General features: G+C 37.6%; 1 protein-coding gene across 2 annotated transcripts in view; it reads right to left on the bottom strand.

The window, feature by feature from the left end:
- Window positions 1-881: 881 nt before the first annotated feature.
- Window positions 882-19,287, bottom strand: part of Mpp4 (MAGUK p55 scaffold protein 4) — a 39,309-nt gene continuing 20,903 nt past the window's right edge. The window contains exons 13-21 of one of the 2 annotated variants that reach the window (XM_047545773.1): window positions 19,044-19,064; window positions 15,500-15,514; window positions 14,075-14,116; window positions 11,915-12,085; window positions 10,418-10,498; window positions 6,770-6,863; window positions 5,794-5,902; window positions 3,545-3,679; window positions 882-1,409 (exon numbers count right to left, since the gene is read on the bottom strand). In XM_047545773.1, the coding sequence (XP_047401729.1) occupies window positions 1,218-1,409; window positions 3,545-3,679; window positions 5,794-5,902; window positions 6,770-6,863; window positions 10,418-10,498; window positions 11,915-12,085; window positions 14,075-14,116; window positions 15,500-15,514; window positions 19,044-19,064 (860 nt within the window). In that variant the 3' untranslated portion in view covers window positions 882-1,217. The remainder of the gene's footprint in view (window positions 1,410-3,544; window positions 3,680-5,793; window positions 5,903-6,769; window positions 6,864-10,417; window positions 10,499-11,914; window positions 12,086-14,074; window positions 14,117-15,499; window positions 15,515-19,043; window positions 19,065-19,287) is intronic. The other variant, XM_047545774.1, reaches the window with a different exon arrangement.

Here is a 19,287-nt window from a genome sequence, read left to right on the forward strand (position 1 = left end):
AGCCTTTATAGGGCCTCTACTTGGGAAGGGAGACAGCTCCACAAGAAAGTGTCTGACTGGCTCTCCCGAACAAAAGAAAGGAGCTAGTTTTATTGGCTCTTAATAAGGTGGGCTAGGGTTAGGAATGTTAATTGGCTTTAGGAACACTTCAGCCCATAAGGGCACTTTAAGCATCTTTGCCCTGTGATAGGGATGAGTTACCCCAAAGCACCCTGGCTATAATGGTAGTGGATAAATGAGGCACATTCGTTATCTGAAAATGTGTGAGTGAAGGTGAAATCTTTTAATGACTGTCAGGCTGGGAGCGAAGACTCAGGAATGCTTTTGCACTTTGTCCCTATGATGTCCCATGATTACCTCAGAAAGATAGCAATTCGTTTGCTCCAAGTAAAAAAGAATCAACATATTTTTGAATCATACACTCTGCTTTATAGTTAAGAAAGAGATTAGAGGGATGGTGTACACATGGAGAAAGAAAGTGATGTAGAAGATGAACAGATATAGGGGCAGGGAGAGCAACTGGTAGTCTCAGATCTAGGGGAAGAAAGAAAAACAAGTCTTTGGAATAACACCCTCATCTTGTGGTGTTTTCATATACAGATCTCCAGGACTTGTTCACTGTCCTTTCTAATTTTAGGCATACGTACAGATGTTGACTTTTAGGAAAATTTATGATTGTTACACCTCCGATCAGAAGAATATGTGTTCATAAATGACAATGGCATTTCTGTAAGTTTTGATGTTAGATATGAAATGTACGTATTAGCCTTTTTTTGCTGATTTGGTCCAGTAGGCACTCTTTGTAAAAAGAAATTTCATAAAATAAGTTTCATGAACTAAAATACAGTTTCTGAAATTAAGTACTGTTTATTTTAATTAGGAAAGCTCTTTTTATCTGAATCGTACAAAGACCATATGAAATCTATGAAAAGTTCTCATATTCAGTGACTTAACATAATTCATATTCCTACCACTGTTTCATCTGAGATAAAGCAAAAAAGTTGCCTAAAAGCCAAACAGGTAACTCCATGGAACCATACAATAATATATCTAACCATACATTTTTTTCAAATAAGAATGATTAATAAACTATAGCACTTCACAAGTTACACACATTATAATGGGTCAAATAATGCTGCTTGAGATTGCAACTGTCACATCAGATCTCTGTAACAAGGGTACAATATTAAAACTTCAGTTTTAAGCAGGAGACCCAATTAAGACTCAGCATCAGTGGAAATCCATGTTGCTGGTACCCACTGAGGCTCTTCCTGAGCCTTCTGTACTGCCGACAACAACTCGGCACATGAATCTTGCAAGTTGTCATTCACAATCACATGATCAAAAAACTGGCCAAACTGTGTCTCCATTTTTTTGGCTAAATCCTCCATCTCTTGTAGGTCTTCATCCTTCAGGGGAAAAAAAATATATTGATGGCACAGACTTAAAGACACAAATAGAACTCATACAGTTTGTTATACTGTCACCTTCAGCTGTGAAGCAATTTATAAAAACAGGTTAAATAAATGTCCTCTATTCTAAATTACAAAACTTACATTTTGACCTTTAGTCTTTCTCAATGTCTCATCAGTTCTGCAAATCTTATTAATAGTTTGTAGACAAATTACTCCCTCAATTTTCCATGTAGACTTATTTTGCTCCATTATCTACACATTTAAAGCTCTCAAACTATATACAGCATAAAACCAAAGAAAAATGACCAATTTAAATAAAATTTAAACAAATTGCAAAGTAACATTAACCCAATAAGAATGAAATTAATTTTCAAATACAAAATGACTACTTGCAACATGAGAACCATCTGATGCAGTTCTGTTGCATTAGGCATACCTAAATTGCCTTTTGTTTTATGATGATATGACTAACCTATAATATTGTCTATTTCTTCTGTTGTGAGATGTTCATTCAGAGAAGGTCATTCGGCCTTCATTGGTCCCTAATGCACTAAATTCATTACTGTTGCTTTCTTAGTTGTCCATAACAATTAAAATAGTACAATCTGTTGCCAATGCAGTCTTAAATACATATATAAATGTAGGCATCAAAATATGTGGCAGTATTCCTTTACAAGGTAACCACACTCATGATCCAGAAATAATTTTATTTGTTTAGACTACCAGGAAAATAAGAACACAATTTTTTGGCAGTGTTGGGATGGATTCAAGAGCCTCACATACATGAGAAAAGTGCTCTACCCTGAACTACATCCCCAGCCCTTTTTGAGACAGGATCTCACTAAATTACTCAGGCTGATCTCAAACTTGCCATCCTCCTACCTTAGTCTTGAGTAGCTGGGATTACAGGTGAACACCACCACACCTGGTAAGAACACAATTTTAAATGCCCAAAAGACTCAGAGAATATATATATATACATGGATTCCAGTGTCCAAAAAACAAATTGGAGAATCACACTTTCAGAGTCATTGAAAAAATATGGAGATAAAAAATACTTAGAAATGAAAGATAACATAAAGATACCTTGCGCTTGCTTTGGCAGCACATATACTAAGATTATAATAGTATGGAGATTAACAATGTCCCCATGCAAAAATAACATGGAAATTTGTAAAGCAGTCACATTTTTAATTTCAGTTTATCAGGAAGAAAAAATTCTGACTGTTTTACAGTGATGTGAATATACTCAACACTACTGAACTGTACACTTAAATGATTAAGATGTAGATTTTATATTGTGCTTTTTACTCCCCGCCCCCCGCACACACAAATAAGTATAATATCTTGGTCTAGGTGATGGTTATGGGATGCATACACATGTAAAAAATTCATTGAACTGCATACCTAGGATTTATACACCTTAGCATATCATATGTTCTTACTCAAAACATCTCAAGTGGATTTAATTTAAATACAAACACACACATATACACATGCATACATACTTAGGTAAATGGAAAAGATCACCTAGAATGAGTTCACTGATTAGCCCACGTGGTTTGGTTTCTCTATTATTGCTATCATCATTAATAAAAGTTTATGTGTGATATCTCATATTACACATGAAATACATTCATTAAAGCATTTTTAAAAATTAATGTTCAAGTAAAAATAAATGATCTGTTTAAAATATAAATAGGCTTGTACACACCAAATTTCTGTTAGGCTTTGCAACTGTGGCATGAGGGTCTTTTTTTTTTTTTTTTTTTTTTTTTTTTTTTTAGCTAGACCCCAAAAAACAAGAAAGAAAAAAATAAGCATCATAGCATTTATTAACTTTATTTAAATACCTGTAAGCAATGTTTAGTAAAAATAATAAATTATGAGTATACTACTTATTAGAAACCAAAATTACATTCTTTAATATAGGGATCATGTGGAAGCAATACAGTGATTTTTATTTATTTATTTTTGATCAAACCATTCTGAGGGACTCTTGGGGAGAGGATCAAAGAAGGAATGACCAGGACAATGAGGTCAAAGTCCTCAGTCAGGTCCAACCTGACTTGGATCTCCTGGCCTCATCATCACTGACAGCAATACGGTAATTTTTTAACTTGATCTACCTTGAACTTCATGTCCACAAAGTAGTCAGTGATAATCTTGGCATTTTTCCGAGATTGTTTCATACAACTCAGGTTAGATGGCTTTATAAATATGACATAGGGCTTCAGTTCATGGGTTCGAGCCACCTGAATATCCTACAAAAGAAAAATCAAAAGGACATTTAAAAACCAGAAGTCCTAACTTCCTACAGCCAACAGGAATGTTCTCAAAACTTCTAGGAAGACCGGAAATAAGCTAGAGTACAGTCTCATGAACCCCCAATTCCTCAACTCTAAAAAAGTAATTTTTTTTTAATATTTAAGAGGTGGGGGGGTTCAAGAATGAAAATTAAGTTCCAATCCTGGTTCTTCCTCTTTCTAGTTATGACTTGTGACTGCAACCTTATTAGCTGATTAAGTTCTATATGGGACAGAATCTTATTGAGAGTAGGATTCTTTACATGATCTCATATGACAAGACAATGACAGAAACTTAAGATGGATCAGCTCTGTTTCACCTTCACTTTTCTTTCCTTTTGCTATCACCTCACATCAGCTACTGTTGCCATCTTCACCTTGACCAATGACAATCTCTCCTCCTTTAATTCTCTTTGGCACACAAAGTACATTTTTAAATGTTTTTATTAGTACATTAGTTATACCTAATATTGGAGTTCATTTTGACATAATCATATAAGTATGAAGTATAATTTGCTCCACTTCAGTCCCTAGTACTTCCCTTTTCCCTCCTCTCCTCCCCACCTCTGTTCCCCGTCCTCTGGTCTTCCTTCTATTTATTTATAGTTTTTTTTTTTAATGAGTGCATTATAGATATACATAAAGGTGAAATTCACTGTGGTATGTTCATATCTATATACATAGCATAATTTGGTCAATTTCCTTCCACCATTCCTCTCTTTTTCCATTGCTCCTCCCTCCCCCTCACACTCCTTGCTCTGCTTCTTTGATCTCCCTTCTATTTTCATGGGACTTTACACACACACACACACACACACACACACACACATTTTCCCTTTATTTTAATCTAGCTTCTGCATATGAGAGAAGTCATTCAATCCTTGACTTTCTAAGTCTGGCTTATTTCACTTAGCATGATATTCTCCAGTTCCATCCATTCGCCAGCAACTGCCATAATCTCATTCTTTTTTTGAGGGGAGGGGAGTACTAGATATTGAACTCAGGGGCACTTGACCACTGAGCCCCATCCCCAGCCCTACTTTGTATTTTATTTGGAGACAGGGTCTCACTGAGTTTCTTAGCATCTTGCCATTGCTGAGGCTGGCTTTGAACTGGAGATCCTCCTGCCTCAGCCTCCGGAGCTGCTGGGATTACAGGCGTGCATCACTGTACCTGGCCCATGCTTCTTTTATGGGTGAATAAAACTCTTTTTTGAATATACACATGTTGTCTTTATCCATTCATCAGTCGATGGACCTCTGGGCTGGTTCCATAATTTGACTATTGTGAGTTATACTGCTATATACATGGAAACAGCGGTATCACTATTGAATACTGATCTTAGCTCTTCTGGAAAAATACCAAGGAGTAGGATAGCTGTGCCATACAGTGATTCCATTCTTATTTTGAGTAGATCTCCATACTGCTTTGCAAGTGGTTTTACTAATTTGTAGTCCGACCTACAATGTAGGAGTATTCCTTTTCCCTCACATCCTCAACACCATTTATTATTATTTGTATTATTGATGATTGCCATTTTGACTGGAGTCAGATAAAATACCAATGTAATTTTGATTTGCATTTCCCTGATGGGGATGTTGAACACTTTTTCATATATTTGTTAGTTAATTTGTATTTTTAAATAACTAAAGAAAATGTTCTTCGCCTGTTCTTGAACTTACCCTACGATGTTCACCCCTGCTCCATTCTACATGTTTCAAACAAGTAGCAAAGACACGACAATCTAGGAACCTCAACTGCTTGTATAAAGCAACACTTATTGCTGCTGCAAGTTATCTTGATGCATTTATGATTGAGGTCAAAGCAAGAAACTTTTTCTAACTTTTCTTTTAGACCAACCTTTCAGTTCTGTTCTATGTCTGAGAAGCAAGAGTTCTTCCCTAACTGAGAACAAGATGTTAGGAATTGACATCTTAAATATGAGAAGGGATCTTATTCTTATAAGGCTAGCAGAATAAAATGTCTCAGCTGTAACCTGAAGCATGAACACAACATGGGTGATATGCACTCATGACTTTGGGAAGATCAGAAAAATTCCCACATAGACCCACCTGAGGCTCTAAGTCCATGACACAGACCTTTCCTTCATCCAGGACAGCATGAACAGCATCCACACTAGTGCCATACAGGTGGCCTTTGTACTCACCATACTCCAGCATCCTGCAGGGGTAGAACAAAGGAAACAAGAACTCCTACAAGTAAACTCATAGTAGTAACATGAAAATAAACTCCAATAAAATTGCAGCTCAGTTTATAATAGCTAGATTGTGGAACCAACCTAGATATCCTTCAACAGATGAATGGATAAAGAAACTGTGCTATATATATACAATGGAATACTATTCAGCCATAAAAAAGAATAATATTATGGCATTTGCAAATAAATGGATGGAATTGGAGAATATAATGCTAAGTGAAATAAGCCAAGCCCCAAAAACCCAAAGGCTCAATGTTTTCCCTGATAGATGGAGAATGATATATAATGGGGATTGGGGGGGTGGAGAGTGAGAGAAGAATGGGGGAACTTTAGAATATGTAGAAGGAAATGAGAGGGAGGGGGTATGAAAAATGGTGGAATGAGACAGACATCATTACCCTATGTACATGTATGATTACATGAATGGTATGAATTTACATCATGCACAATCATAGAAATGAAATGATGTATCCCATTTGTGTACAATGAATCAAAATGCAGTCTGTAAAAAATTAAAAGATAAATAAAAAATGTACAGATTTTGCTAGCACAAAAAAGAATTAGTGAATACTCAACAGGAGAAAATATATTAGGAGACATAGGTTTTAACTATTTCCTCAAATTCTCTAAAATTTGCAACCCGATTCTGCCCCCTTTCCAAATCCAATGGATTGGTGAACTAGTGTATCAATGTACATTTCCTTGCTTAACACTTTAGTCACAAGAGGAATTTTCCCCCAGGAGCTTTAGAAGATGCATTAAAAAATGGAGAACGCCAAACATTTTAAATGTCAAATAACTAGCAGCAAGAATTAGCTTCTGAACCTTACCTGTGACTATACATGAGGTTTTCAAATGTTTCTTTTGACACATAGTGATATTCACGCCCATTCATCTCATAACTCTTTGGGGAACGTGTAGTATCTATCAAAAAGGGGAATGAAAGTTCAAAATCTTCAAAATATTTTGATTTCTTATCAACATGCATTTGGATAAAGAAGCTTGATCGAAGCAAATAAGTAAATAATAAACAAACATAAGTAAAATGCAAAAACCAAAAAGAGAAAGGCTGAATTAGTGATATGAAAGAAGTTCTCATATCATAAACAATCTATAAACCTTTATTGAGTGTTCAAAGTGTGGAAAAGAATGTATCGGTATTAAGCCAAGATAAGGAGGCCCTAACAAAACACCTGCTACAATTCAAATCAGGGGTCTGGGGATGTAGCTCAGTGGTACAGCACTTGCCTAGCCTATGGGAGACCCTGGGTTCAATTCCCAGCATTGCGGGTAGGGGGAAAGTCCCTTAGTCAAAACAAAACAGACAATGATTAATTTATTTGTGGACCCTAAGATTCCTATATGCTCCCAGGTAGCAATACCAACAATACCTTTCAATCAGGTATTTTATTATTTTATTTCATCCCCCACACTCCTAGCTAGATTAAATGTTTTTATCTATATTTTCCTGAAAAATAACTGAAGCTTTTGGAGAGTATTTAACTTGCTCAATTCATGACACTAATGAAATGTGAAGTTGAAACTAGAACCTAGGTATTCTGCTCCTCCTACACTCATATTTTCTATTCTACCAAGTTGTCTCCAATTTGAAATGGAAAAGGTCCATGTCATTCTGCAGTCTTGCTCAAATGAAATGCACTAGTACCCAGGCCCAGATGAGTATTCCTGGATATGACTGAAAGGAAAAGATTGGCCGAGTCTAGATTCAGTCTGATTCTTTGACATGGCTGCTTTAATCATCGACTCTTCAATTTAAATAGTACCTGGTAGAAGGAGTTTATCAAATACCTAAAAGTGAGTTTGCTCATCCATTAATTCAACTAATGTGTACTGAGTACCTTCCATGTTCCAAATATCATGTTGGGTTCTTACAAATATTACACAGTTCCAACTCTATATACCACATGCTGCAAAGCTAGTTTCTTACTCTTCACTACAAAAATCTTCCCTTATTAGTAAAGAATTTCTATATTTACATTTGACAAAGCTTAAGGATGAAATAGAGCAATACCTGATGATATCAACACATGGAAATGACCAAACAGGAACTGGAAACAGACCCTAAATGATCAAAGAGTTACAGCCCTTCAAGGGGTTCAAAAAGTAAATGTCACCTTGGGTCATTTTTGTTTTTTCTTTATTCAAGCCTCTAAGATGACTCCTTCTCCTTGCTTCATTTGAACTTATATTTTATAAAGTAGGTTAAAGTCTGTAAATTAGTACATAAGCTGGGGTATCCATTTTAAGCTTAAAAGTGTCAACCTAAAAAGCAAAAATGGGCAATTTTTTTCTCACTTTGAATGATGGCTATCCATGCCCCCTAAAATTCTTTTGTGATCTGTGGGCATTTTGGTTTTATATGGACTATTGAAAAATGGTGATTTCTTTTGTAGTTTTTGTCTTTTAGGTTAATGTCTGTTCTTGCATGTGTAAGCAATATTTTAGAAAACACAACCTATGGAGTGGGATCATAAAGCAACATTGTTGGTCTCTCATTGCCTCTGGGAAGCAAGACCTTCCCCTGCCCAGGAAGAAAATCTAGTAGGTCCTGAGATTTTTCTGATCACTCTTAGGTTTAATTTAAGCAAGTTTTAAAAGTCTACCATCATTCATGCCATAATTACATTTTTCTCATTCAGAATCAATAATTTAAATTCCCTTTCACTGTAATAATCAAATTATGAACTATATTTATATTTTTGGTATCTCCTCCCCACAACTGTCTCAAACTTCCTGCACTGGGGGAAGCCTGAAATTAGAGAAGTCAGAGATCAGGAAAGGGAGTACAATTCCCTTCTCTTTCTTTTCATTACATTTCTATAGCCCCTCCCTCAGTTTTATAACTCTCCAAAGCTAGAGTGCAGGCAGAGGGAGGACAATAGGGCAGAGAAGTTTTGACTTGACTGATACCAAGGCCGCCATTGGCTTCCTTTAGACGTGCCAGATGTTGAAATCTGACTCTTCCTCTCCTAGATGATGTACTGGGTTATTTTGCAAACCTTCCCACCCTACCATCACCACCAACAACAACTGGGTCTTTCAAATCCGATCTCTATTCCAGCTCATCCTTTGTAATTCCTTCCATATTCCCATGTGTCTGGGATCCACTTTTGGTCTTCTTCTACTGAGGCCTCCTCTTGGGCAGGTGCTAAGATAATCTCAGGCTGACTTTCTCCCATACCATCTACCCAGATCTGGTCTTTGGGAAATATCACAAATCTTTTTGCAGTGACAGACTCTGTCTACAAAGGTAGTTATTTTCCAAATGCCACCATTGACCTCTTCCTCTAAGCTCTTGTCCTTTAGACTTTTCAGGAATAATGATGACATCAGTCTTCTGTGTCCCTCCCTCTTTCTTCCCTCCATAAAGGGAGCACATATGAAACTCTCTAAATTAGTCTCCCTATGTTCCTTCCTCCTGCTCTCAAGGGAAGGAGAAAGACCACGCCCACATGCTCTTTCCATCACTCCCCACCCCTGGCTTGGAAGCCATCCCACAGCATGGCTTTCTCCAATAAAATCTCCTTGAAAATCTCCCATTATCTCCAATCCTGCCCCTTTCATACCTCTTATGTGTGTGCAGGGCTTAAATAATTTCCACATTCCTCGCTTAAAAATTTACATCTTAGTACTTCCGTTATAACTTTAGCTTCCTTTTATACATAACAATGTACTATTATAAACCTTCTATTTTCTTGAAGTCAGGAATTCCAACTCAAGTCTTTATCTTTTATATATTTACAACCAAACTAAATTTCTTAGAGTTATTTTTTTAATTTTTTCATTGATTTTTATTTTTATTTTTATTTTTTAAAAATTTTTTCTTAGAGTTATTTTAAAGGTGCTTTTGAATAATAAAACAAATAATAATACTTTATCTTTTTAGAATTGAAGTTCTCAAATGTCCTTAGGCTTAGAAAACACACACAACTCTAACTGGATAAAGTGAATATAGAGAGAAGTCTTAAAGATTGCATCTTAGGAGTTGTTGGTGGTGAACAGGTAACTTACGAGAAATAAAAGAGTCCCGGGTAAAAGATAATAAGAGAATACCATTTTTAAAAACACCATGTGTAGTTTAATCATATTTATAATTTATATAAAGTTATATATGCAAATATTAATTTTTAGATAAAAAATAAACAAGATAGGCAAGAGCCAGGAACAATTCCAAGAAGATAAGAAGTTCTGAATGAATGCTAGCCTTTACTGCCAAATATTCGTTTTCCTGAGAGGTCATTTATATTATTGTTAAGAAATGGAAAGTCACCTTTTAAAAGCCTATTGAGCTACATGCCAGTAAATCAGTTTTCTTTATTAAAATATAATTAGAAATACTTAGGGACTATCTCTCGTGTCTCATAACAAGCATGATATGACATGGTTAAGTAAGACTGGGCATTTGAAATAAAGTTTTACCAAAACATGAACTGCTAAAACAGAGAAGCCAAACATACGTGGCACAGCACTCTGAAAATGGTTGGGATTGAATTCAATAAGTTGTCTTCTCAGCTCAGTGACTCCAACGCCCGAAGGTCCTAAACACAAAAAGATCGCATACAGCAATCATTAGATGTGCACACATATAATTATGTACTGAAGTCATTATTTCAGTCATTTTACTGAAGAAACTTGAGAGCAAATTTTGGTGGGGAAATTATCTAACATCTTTTCTCATGAATTGATAAAACTCTTGGGTATTTTCCTGGTGACCTCAGGAGTTACCCACACAGCTTCAACATGCCAAAATGAGGTAAGAAATTGCAAGAGCCTGTTATTCCAGCAAACTTTACCTAAAGTTAGATGCTATGAGAACTTGCTGGTCTCATTTTAGATAATCTAAGACATCCTGCCTTTCCTCTTCAAATGAAATTGCTATCATATCACAGTCAGAAATCAGCCATAGGTTCTGTGACTTAACGAATTCAAGGGCACATTTGTGACTGGTGGTTGAATCAGCACCCCTTGTCTAACTGGAGGCAGGGCTGATTTCCAGGGCACAGAGGGCCCATGCTTAGGATACCACATTTGCATTAATTCTCTGCTGTTCTACCTTGAAATCCTAATAATTTTTGAACAAAGGACCTTTACGTTTTCATTTTACACTAGTCCTTGCAAAGGACATAACTGGTCATGGCTCTACAACACGTTCTGCTCTGCAGGGGCCTGCCCTGCTCACAGCTGAACTAACACAAAATGGCAGTAAGATATAAGCTTCTACTGCAGCAGGGACTAACTTTGTAGAGGTCTTGGTTACAAAAGCAGAACATTCAAGTTCAATATCTGCCGGGTTCTGTAGCACCAAAATTACAGTGTGGAAGACTTTAGACACTTTTCTAAAAGAGGTGGTGACAAAGTTCTTAGGGAAATCAACTTTGTTTCTTTTCCTAATGCAGACTAATGATCCAGTCTGGGGGCATACCATCTATGCTTATAGAATAATTTCTAAATAGACAAAAAAAAATCTCGATCATAATACAACTTTTTATTATACAAGTTCATATATACATGGCATAATATATTTGTCTATTTTTTTAAAAAGCTTGCTACAATAAAGTATTGCTTATAAACACAAATATGAAATAAGTTTTTTTTTTTCTTTCTCTCCCAGTCCTGAGGATTGAACCCTGGAGTGCTCTACCACTCAGCTACTTTCCCAGTCTTTTTTTTTTTTTTTTTTTTTTTTTTTTTTTTTTTAAGATAGGATCTTCCTAAATTTCTGAGTTTGGGCTTGAACTTGCAATCCTTTTGCCTCCACCTCTTGAATCTCTGGAATTATAGGTGTGTGCCACCCACACGCTGATGAAACAGGTTTTTTAAAAAAAATTTTTTTAAGTATTATATGAAGGTCTATAAGAATTTCTATTTTTACTACTATGCACAATGCAAGAGAATTAAATCTAGAAGGCAGCCTTCCCAAGGACAAGTAGAGGCAGTGCAATACTGAGACGTACCCACGAGCACTATGAGGCGGTGCTTGTCTGTTGGGCGACGCTGGTATCTCACCACCTCCTCATAAGGGGCACCCACTGCGCTGTAGCAGCTGCCAGTACAGCACACAGTGGCATGCAGCTGGCTGAGGTGAGACTTCCTGCGACAGAGGCGCATGCTGCGGCGGAAACCAGCTGGGGAAGGTGGAAACACAGAGAACATGAGCTCCAGGGCAGGAGAGGTACTTCCTGTTCAATTCTGATGAAGCATGCAATGCGTGTGATCCTAAAGTGTTCATTAATATTGCTGTATCTATCTGAAGTAAGAAAATAAGAAAGAATGTGAAGGGAAAATAGCAGAATACCCCAGGTGTTATCTCCAGGTTGCATCCAGCATCCACTACGTGCCAGGCTTTGCACTGGGTGCTGGGGATATGGTGGCCACCTAGCCCAAGCCCATCATCTCATGAAACTTACGTTAATAGAGGAGACATGAAAATAAATGCTTAGAAAAATGGTAAGTGACCAGAGTGACGGGTGTTCTTTTGGACAGGGAGGTGAGTTCAAGTATCTGAAAAGTTGGCATTGAGCAGCTGTCTGGATGCAGTGAGGGGGTCCAGTTAAGGAAGCATCTAGGGGAAGAGTCATCCAGGCTGAAACAACAGAAAATCAAAGGTGCAGAGAAATGACTGCCCTTGGAGCATTTGTGGAAAGGCAAGGACACCTGGATAACTGCGGGGCAGAGAGTAATCGGAAGTGTAGGAGGAAATGGGGTTGGAGAGGTAGTTAGAGGCAGAGCACACAGGGCCTCCGTGAACGGTTGGGATGTGGTTCAAGTGTGATGAGAGGTCACAGGATGGTGGAGAGACAGGGTGTGACTTGGCTTGATTTCTGTTTCTAGGGGATTCATCTGATTGCCGTGGACAAGATGCAAGCTGTAGAGAGTGAATTCAGCCTCAGGGAGAGCAGTCAGCTGCTACTGCCCGACTGGGTGAGAGATGACAGTGACTTGGGCCAGCGTGCACAGGCTTCTGGTTCAGATTTTTCAGGTGAAAACACTAGGACTCATGTTAACTGGGTTGCTCAGGACTGTGTGATCCGTGGCAAAGTTGAACCTTTTCATCATGATTTCTGAACTCCTAAGATTCTGTTTTGTCTGCCAATTGAATCAGAGTGCTTTCTGGTATTTTCAGAGCTGTTCCTAACAGGTACAACGAGGAACCATATATGTATGTGTAAATATATACACGTGCTACCATCTGTATTTGTAGCTATACATACCAAAAGTCATGAGCTTGCACCCATGCTTATGAAATGTGTCCAAACCACAGGATTTGTTGTAGCCTTCCCCTTATTTGTGACTCCTTTCTCTAGCCAGGAGAAACCTGTTATTCTGATTCTCAATACATCTACTTATTTCATCAGCTAAGAACCCCTGTACCAGGTGGGGCCAACAGTGGTGGCAGTCTGGCAGAAAGTGTCAGCCCACAAGAGATGAGGTGGGCACCTTTGTAGAGGTTGTGGAGTGTCGGCCATCATCGTGTCCTCTGGCACTGACCACCTGCATCAGGCCACCATCATCCCCTGCACAGACTCCCTCTACCTTGCTCCACTCAGGCGCCTTATTCTCCACCTTTGTGCAGCTTCCTATCCTGCTCTACCTTACCTAAAGGCTCTGGGGCTGACAATTCTGGAAATGGTGCTGGGTGGCCCCTTATTTTTTTTAAAGCTCCCCCAATGATTTCAAAGTTCATCCAGGCTTGGGAGCCAACACTCTAGTTTATAAGTAGCTCTGAGTTCTCTCCTGTCTTGTGAAGAGGGAAGCCCAAAGCCCAGAGTTGATCTAAATGAGAGGTGACTGGTCCTTCAGAAAGCTCTTCCAGGTGATAGACATGGTCATAGAAGTAATTAGAGAATTGGTCTCTAATTTCTAAAAGATAACTAAGAATGGTCTTGGAGAAAATGAAAAGTATGTTTCACAAATAATTGGGAGATACCCAGGGGAAATTAGAAAACTAACAACAAATAATCAATAGAACACAGCCCCGAGAAGAAAAAATAGACAGATGGAAAATGGGACAAGGAGCAAGTTTGGAAATGTCCACCAGCAAAAGAAGCTTTCAGCAGAGCACCAGGCCCATATGAATATCACTTCAAACTCACCTCTTTTTAATCATCACTTACCAATAAAGAACTTTTGATCAGAGCCAACATATTCCTCCTTGTCTGGAACATGGAATGACAGGAACAGAATATGTGAGGGCAAGAGAAGATTACTTAGAATCAATGCATGAAATCATCTTCTGATTATCAAGTGACAGTGGAGGCACAGCTGACTTGATCCTTGAGTGGCTTTTTAGGATTGTTCTCAGCAATTTCCATCCTATTACTCTCACTCAACAAACTGTAGAAAAACATTCTTCAGAACTTTTGTATTACACCAAATGTATTTTTATAGTATGAGAACAACAACAACCACAAAAAAAAAAAAAACATTTTAGACTTGTTTAAAGATATAAGAAAAAAAAAGATATAAGAAAAGATACTGAGTCATAGTAAAAACATAAAAGCTGAGTATTCGCTTTTTTTTGTGTGTGTGTGATGCTGGGGATTGAACCCAGGGCCTTGTGCATTCGAAGCAGGAACTCTACCAAGTGAGCTATATATCAGCCCCTGAGTATTTATTTTTAAACATCCTAAGAAAACTGATTTTTAAAAAAGAAAGAAACTGGCTTTTGGCTTTAACTTGCTAATGCAGTGTTCCTACAGTTCCTATAATTAATCTCTTTGCTAAATATGAGTTTTTATTTTCCATCTGAAACAATATTCTATATATTCTATATATACTTGCTCTGGAACCTGTAGCATATACAACTAGTTCAGAACCCTGTTTCTGCTTCCTCTGAGTCCTTGGACAAACATAAACTCCAGAAAAAAAAAATGTTCTAAAAATGTTGTTTTCAGGGGCTAGGATTGTGGCTCAGTGATAGAGTACTTGCCTAGCATGTCTAAGGCACTAGGTTTGAATCTCAGCATCACATATAAATAAATGGATAAAATAAAGGTCTATCGACATCTAAAAAAAATTTCAAATAAAAAATAAAAATGTTATTTTCAAATTATTTGTACTTAAGTTTCTTGTCATTTATTCAGCTCTGCTTTGGTCATTAAATAATATATAAAAACATTTGTTCATAGGATGCACTGACATATATAGCCCTTTTTCTTAACCTTTATTTAAAAATTTTTAAAATGCATATTTTAAAATACAAAAGAGACACAGCAATATCAGTTCCATCTTCTGGTAGGTACATTTTTTACATCAATAAGTTTAAAAGAAAATGTTTACTGAGGGGTAGCTTAATTACCTCCATCATTTTTATTTCTTTATTTACTTATTTGCAATACTGGAAATCCCAGGGCCTTTCCTGTGTTATTCAAGCACTCTAATCATCATTCATTTTAAAATTCAGTCTATAAAACTGAATATCTTATCATTGATTTCACCTTTAACATATCAACTCCTCATTCTAGAAGTTATCCTGTCAATTATTCGCTTTGTGGCAAATGAAAGACTTTAAACATAGTTGTGTTTAAATGAACAATTACCTTCTGAAAGTTCCTCTGGGTATTTGGTCAAGTGCAGAAAGAGACATGAAAAAGTTAAGCCAAGTTAGCTATCAAATGACAGTGAGGTCTTCATGTCACCATTAGCAAAAGTTTTAACTTGGGTAAGGCCTAGCAAGGCAAATGAACACACAGTTGGGGTCTCGGATACCCATCTGACCTCCCTCTACCACTGGGGGACAATCATTTTTTCTGAAAATTGCCTATAAGACTCCCCCTGAAGGCTTTTTATCCATGAAGACTCTGGATTGGTACAAGATGAGGCGTGAAAGAGACAACACCACATTGAAGGCAATGGATTTGAGACTTCTCTCTCCTCTCCCAGAGGCCGCATGAAAGGGAGGCCGTGTGAAAGGGAGGAAGTGGTAGAGCGTGCGGGGGTTGGCAGATGCTGCCCCAGCCTCTGGTCTGACCATCCTTATTACTTAGCTCTTCCTTGGCCTGATATACAGACTTCCATCTCCAACTGGCCCCTTGGAGATAGGGGAATTGAATACGAAGCAGACTGTTTTGGTATCTAGACAGCTTGAAACAGCTATATTTTCTTTCTTTTCTTTTTCTTTTTTTTTTTTTTTTTTTTAGTGGCCTTCTTTATCAGGAGTGGCAAATAAATCATTGCTTTGAACTTCATAACCTTGGTCAGGACAACTAGACTGCCCTTTTGGGTGTCTTTAAGTAAAATTGTGCAGAAAGACATGCCCACTTGCAGGTGGCCCCGTTAATGGGGCAGATTCCATGCCTGGTGTGGAATTAATGAGTTCCATAGCTTTTAATTCAGATACCTGGTAGCCTTGGGTAAAAGAATAGCAGTGCACCTAAGCAGCCCTGAGGCGCCACCTGCCTGGAGGAGGAAGAATTACAGTGCAAGTGATAGGTCCCCAATCAGGTCAGTTCCCTGCAGCCTCCTTGCTTATTTACCTTGAAGAACCCCTCCTCACAATAAGTTACTTTGGTGTGTTTCACTATTAAGCATTCACAGGTTTTTCCCTTTGTTAGGATCAGACCTGATAGGTCTTTTCTCCCCGTAAAGTCCCTGCTTTCAATATGTATTTCTGTGTCTTTTTTTTTTTTTTGTGCGTGTGTGTGTGTGTGTGTGTGTGTGTGTGTGTGTGTGTGTGGTGCTGGGGATCGAACCCAGGGCCTTGTGCTTGCAAGGCAAGCACTCTACTGACTGAGCTATCTCCCCAGCCCTGTTTTATTTCTTGATACTACTTTTCCAACCTTTCATTTCCAGCTGGCCCACACCTCTGGAGGGTTACTTATTCCCTACCCATGCAGGTCACTGGTGACACTTCTTAATTAAATGAGCCTCCTAAAGAAATTCAAAGAAGTCACATTATACCTCATGTAGAGATCAAAACTGAAGAAGCTTAACTGCTGCTAAGTGTCTAGGTAATAGGAGTAAGCATGAATGCCAAGGGTTATCTACTTGGAAAACATGCCAGTTGGTTACTAATTGTTCCTTCATTGAGCTCCTAATAGAGCCAGGTTCAGCATGTTTCAACTGAGGGGCTTTGAAAGAAAAGCACTGAATGTTTTCCTCTGCAGGGCTGGTCTTAAAGTAGCAGCCACAGGCTGCCCCTAAAGAACAAGATTTCATAATAACACCGCTAACACTCATGTAGCATTTACTATGTGTGTTTGTTGGGGGTTGGGGGATGACACTATTCTAAGCACTTTACTTATGCAAATATCTAATTATGGCTCCCATGGTGTGTGTGTGTGTGTGTGTGTATGTGTGTGTGTGTGTGTGTGTATGACCAGGGATTGATCCCAGGCCCCTGTGCATGCTCACTCACCAACTGAGCTACACCCCCTGCCCATTTTGGAGATGAAGAACCTGAAGGCAGAGGGTAAGCACCAGAAGGTTAGCCAGAGTTAGGGAGTAATGGACCCAGGAGTCATACTTGGACAAAGTGACTTAAGATCCTAGTCTTATGCCACACTGCCTCAGCTTGCAAGACCCTGAAAATATGCCCCTGAGCCTCAGCCAGAGCCTTAGCATGTGGAGAATTTTCCAGCAAAACAATGAGCTGAGCAAAAAAGGATGGGTATAATCCAGAGGAATTAAAAACCAATCCCAAACACTGACCCAAATATAAATAAATTATCCCCAGCATACCAGTCATCTCATGGAAAACAGGAAATTTAAAAACAATATAAATGGTAACTAGCTAAATTAAGTAAATGGTTCTAAATTCCATCCAATTCCTTCTTTTTTATAATTAATATTTGTAGCAGTCTCTCTGTTCTTATGAAGTAAAATTCACAGGTGATATAATCTACCACACATATAACTTTAAAAACCAATACAATGCTCTAACTATAATATAAAGGAAAAACAAAAAGAAAGTAATTTGTATTTTAAAAGTATATATACCAAAACATAAATTTATGGGCAACATTTCTAAAAGACATATAAAACTAGTAGATGTTTATACCTATATAACATGAAGAAGTGTGGATTTGAAAGAAGTGAGATCAGAAAACATTCCTTAGAGGAAGTGTAGAAAAATAGAAAAGGAAAGGAAGAAGTGGACACTAGAATAAAAAGTGTTCTACCAAGTAATAACAGACCAGATTTACTTGTACGTGATAAGAGAAAAGGGAAATTGCTTTAATTGAAATAGGGATAATATATCAAAGCAAATGGAGACCAATGACAAAGAAAACGAGATACCAACGACATAGAGAAAACGAGATGTAATCTACTGGGATCAGGTGAGTAATGTTAACATGCCCCAACAGGTTGCCAGCTTTTACAAACCTCTCTGTGGGACCTATTTTGCTACTAATGGTGTAACATTATTTTGCCCAATAGACACTTGATATTTACCAAGTGTCATCAATAATAACAAGTAATGTATTAAGGAAAAACAAAATAGATTCCGTATAGATACCATACTTTCCAATTTATTTACTATCCATGTGGCATAGACAGTAGGGAGTAAAGGATTCTATAATTTTAAGGCAATGTCGTGTTGTCTCTCCAGAGTGACTGCCTTCTGAATCACTGGGCAGTTCGTGTTGTCTTGTGAAAAGTCACTGTCATGTATTAAAGAGATTCTCATTTACATTGGTAATGGGTTTTGCCCAATAGGAAGATAAGTGGGTCTTGAGTTGACCCTTCATTGTGCAGGACATTTAGCATCTCTGATCCTACCAGGTAAAGGTTGGTAGTGCCCCCAATCCCGGTGACAGCCAAAAAATGCCCCCACAGAGTTCCAAAATGCCCAGTTGGGGGCAATACTGGACCTAGGAGTACTAGTTAAGGTGAAACTTATATCTCACACCATATTGTTGTTTTTTAAAAAATAAAGTTTGTATTTTTGAGGTTTACAACATGATGTTAAAGAATAATTACAGATAATAAAATGGTTACTATAGGGAAGCAAATTAACATGTCTATCATCTCATATGGTTATTTGTACTGTTGTATTTAAATAATTATTATCTCTAAATATATGACTAAATTATATTAAAATGTGGAATATATATTTAAAATCAGTACCAAATATTCACTTACCAGATTCAAATGTTTCTTCATCTGTGGTTTTTCCATGCAGCCAAAAAGCAAAAATGTTACACATTACTATCCACACTGAGTGTATACTTTAGCAGTTTAATTGCCTGGCTGATGCTTCTGTGCCTATGCTACCTTTAAAATGTTTTTCCTAAATCAAGGTCAAGACAGTGATGTCTCTAAGTCATGTACAGATGTCTTAAATGAGATATATGGTATTCAGTAACTGGCCTGTAAAGACAGCCAG

Source organism: Sciurus carolinensis, chromosome 3, assembly GCF_902686445.1.
Source record: "Sciurus carolinensis chromosome 3, mSciCar1.2, whole genome shotgun sequence".
NCBI classification, from domain to species: Eukaryota; Metazoa; Chordata; class Mammalia; order Rodentia; family Sciuridae; genus Sciurus; species Sciurus carolinensis.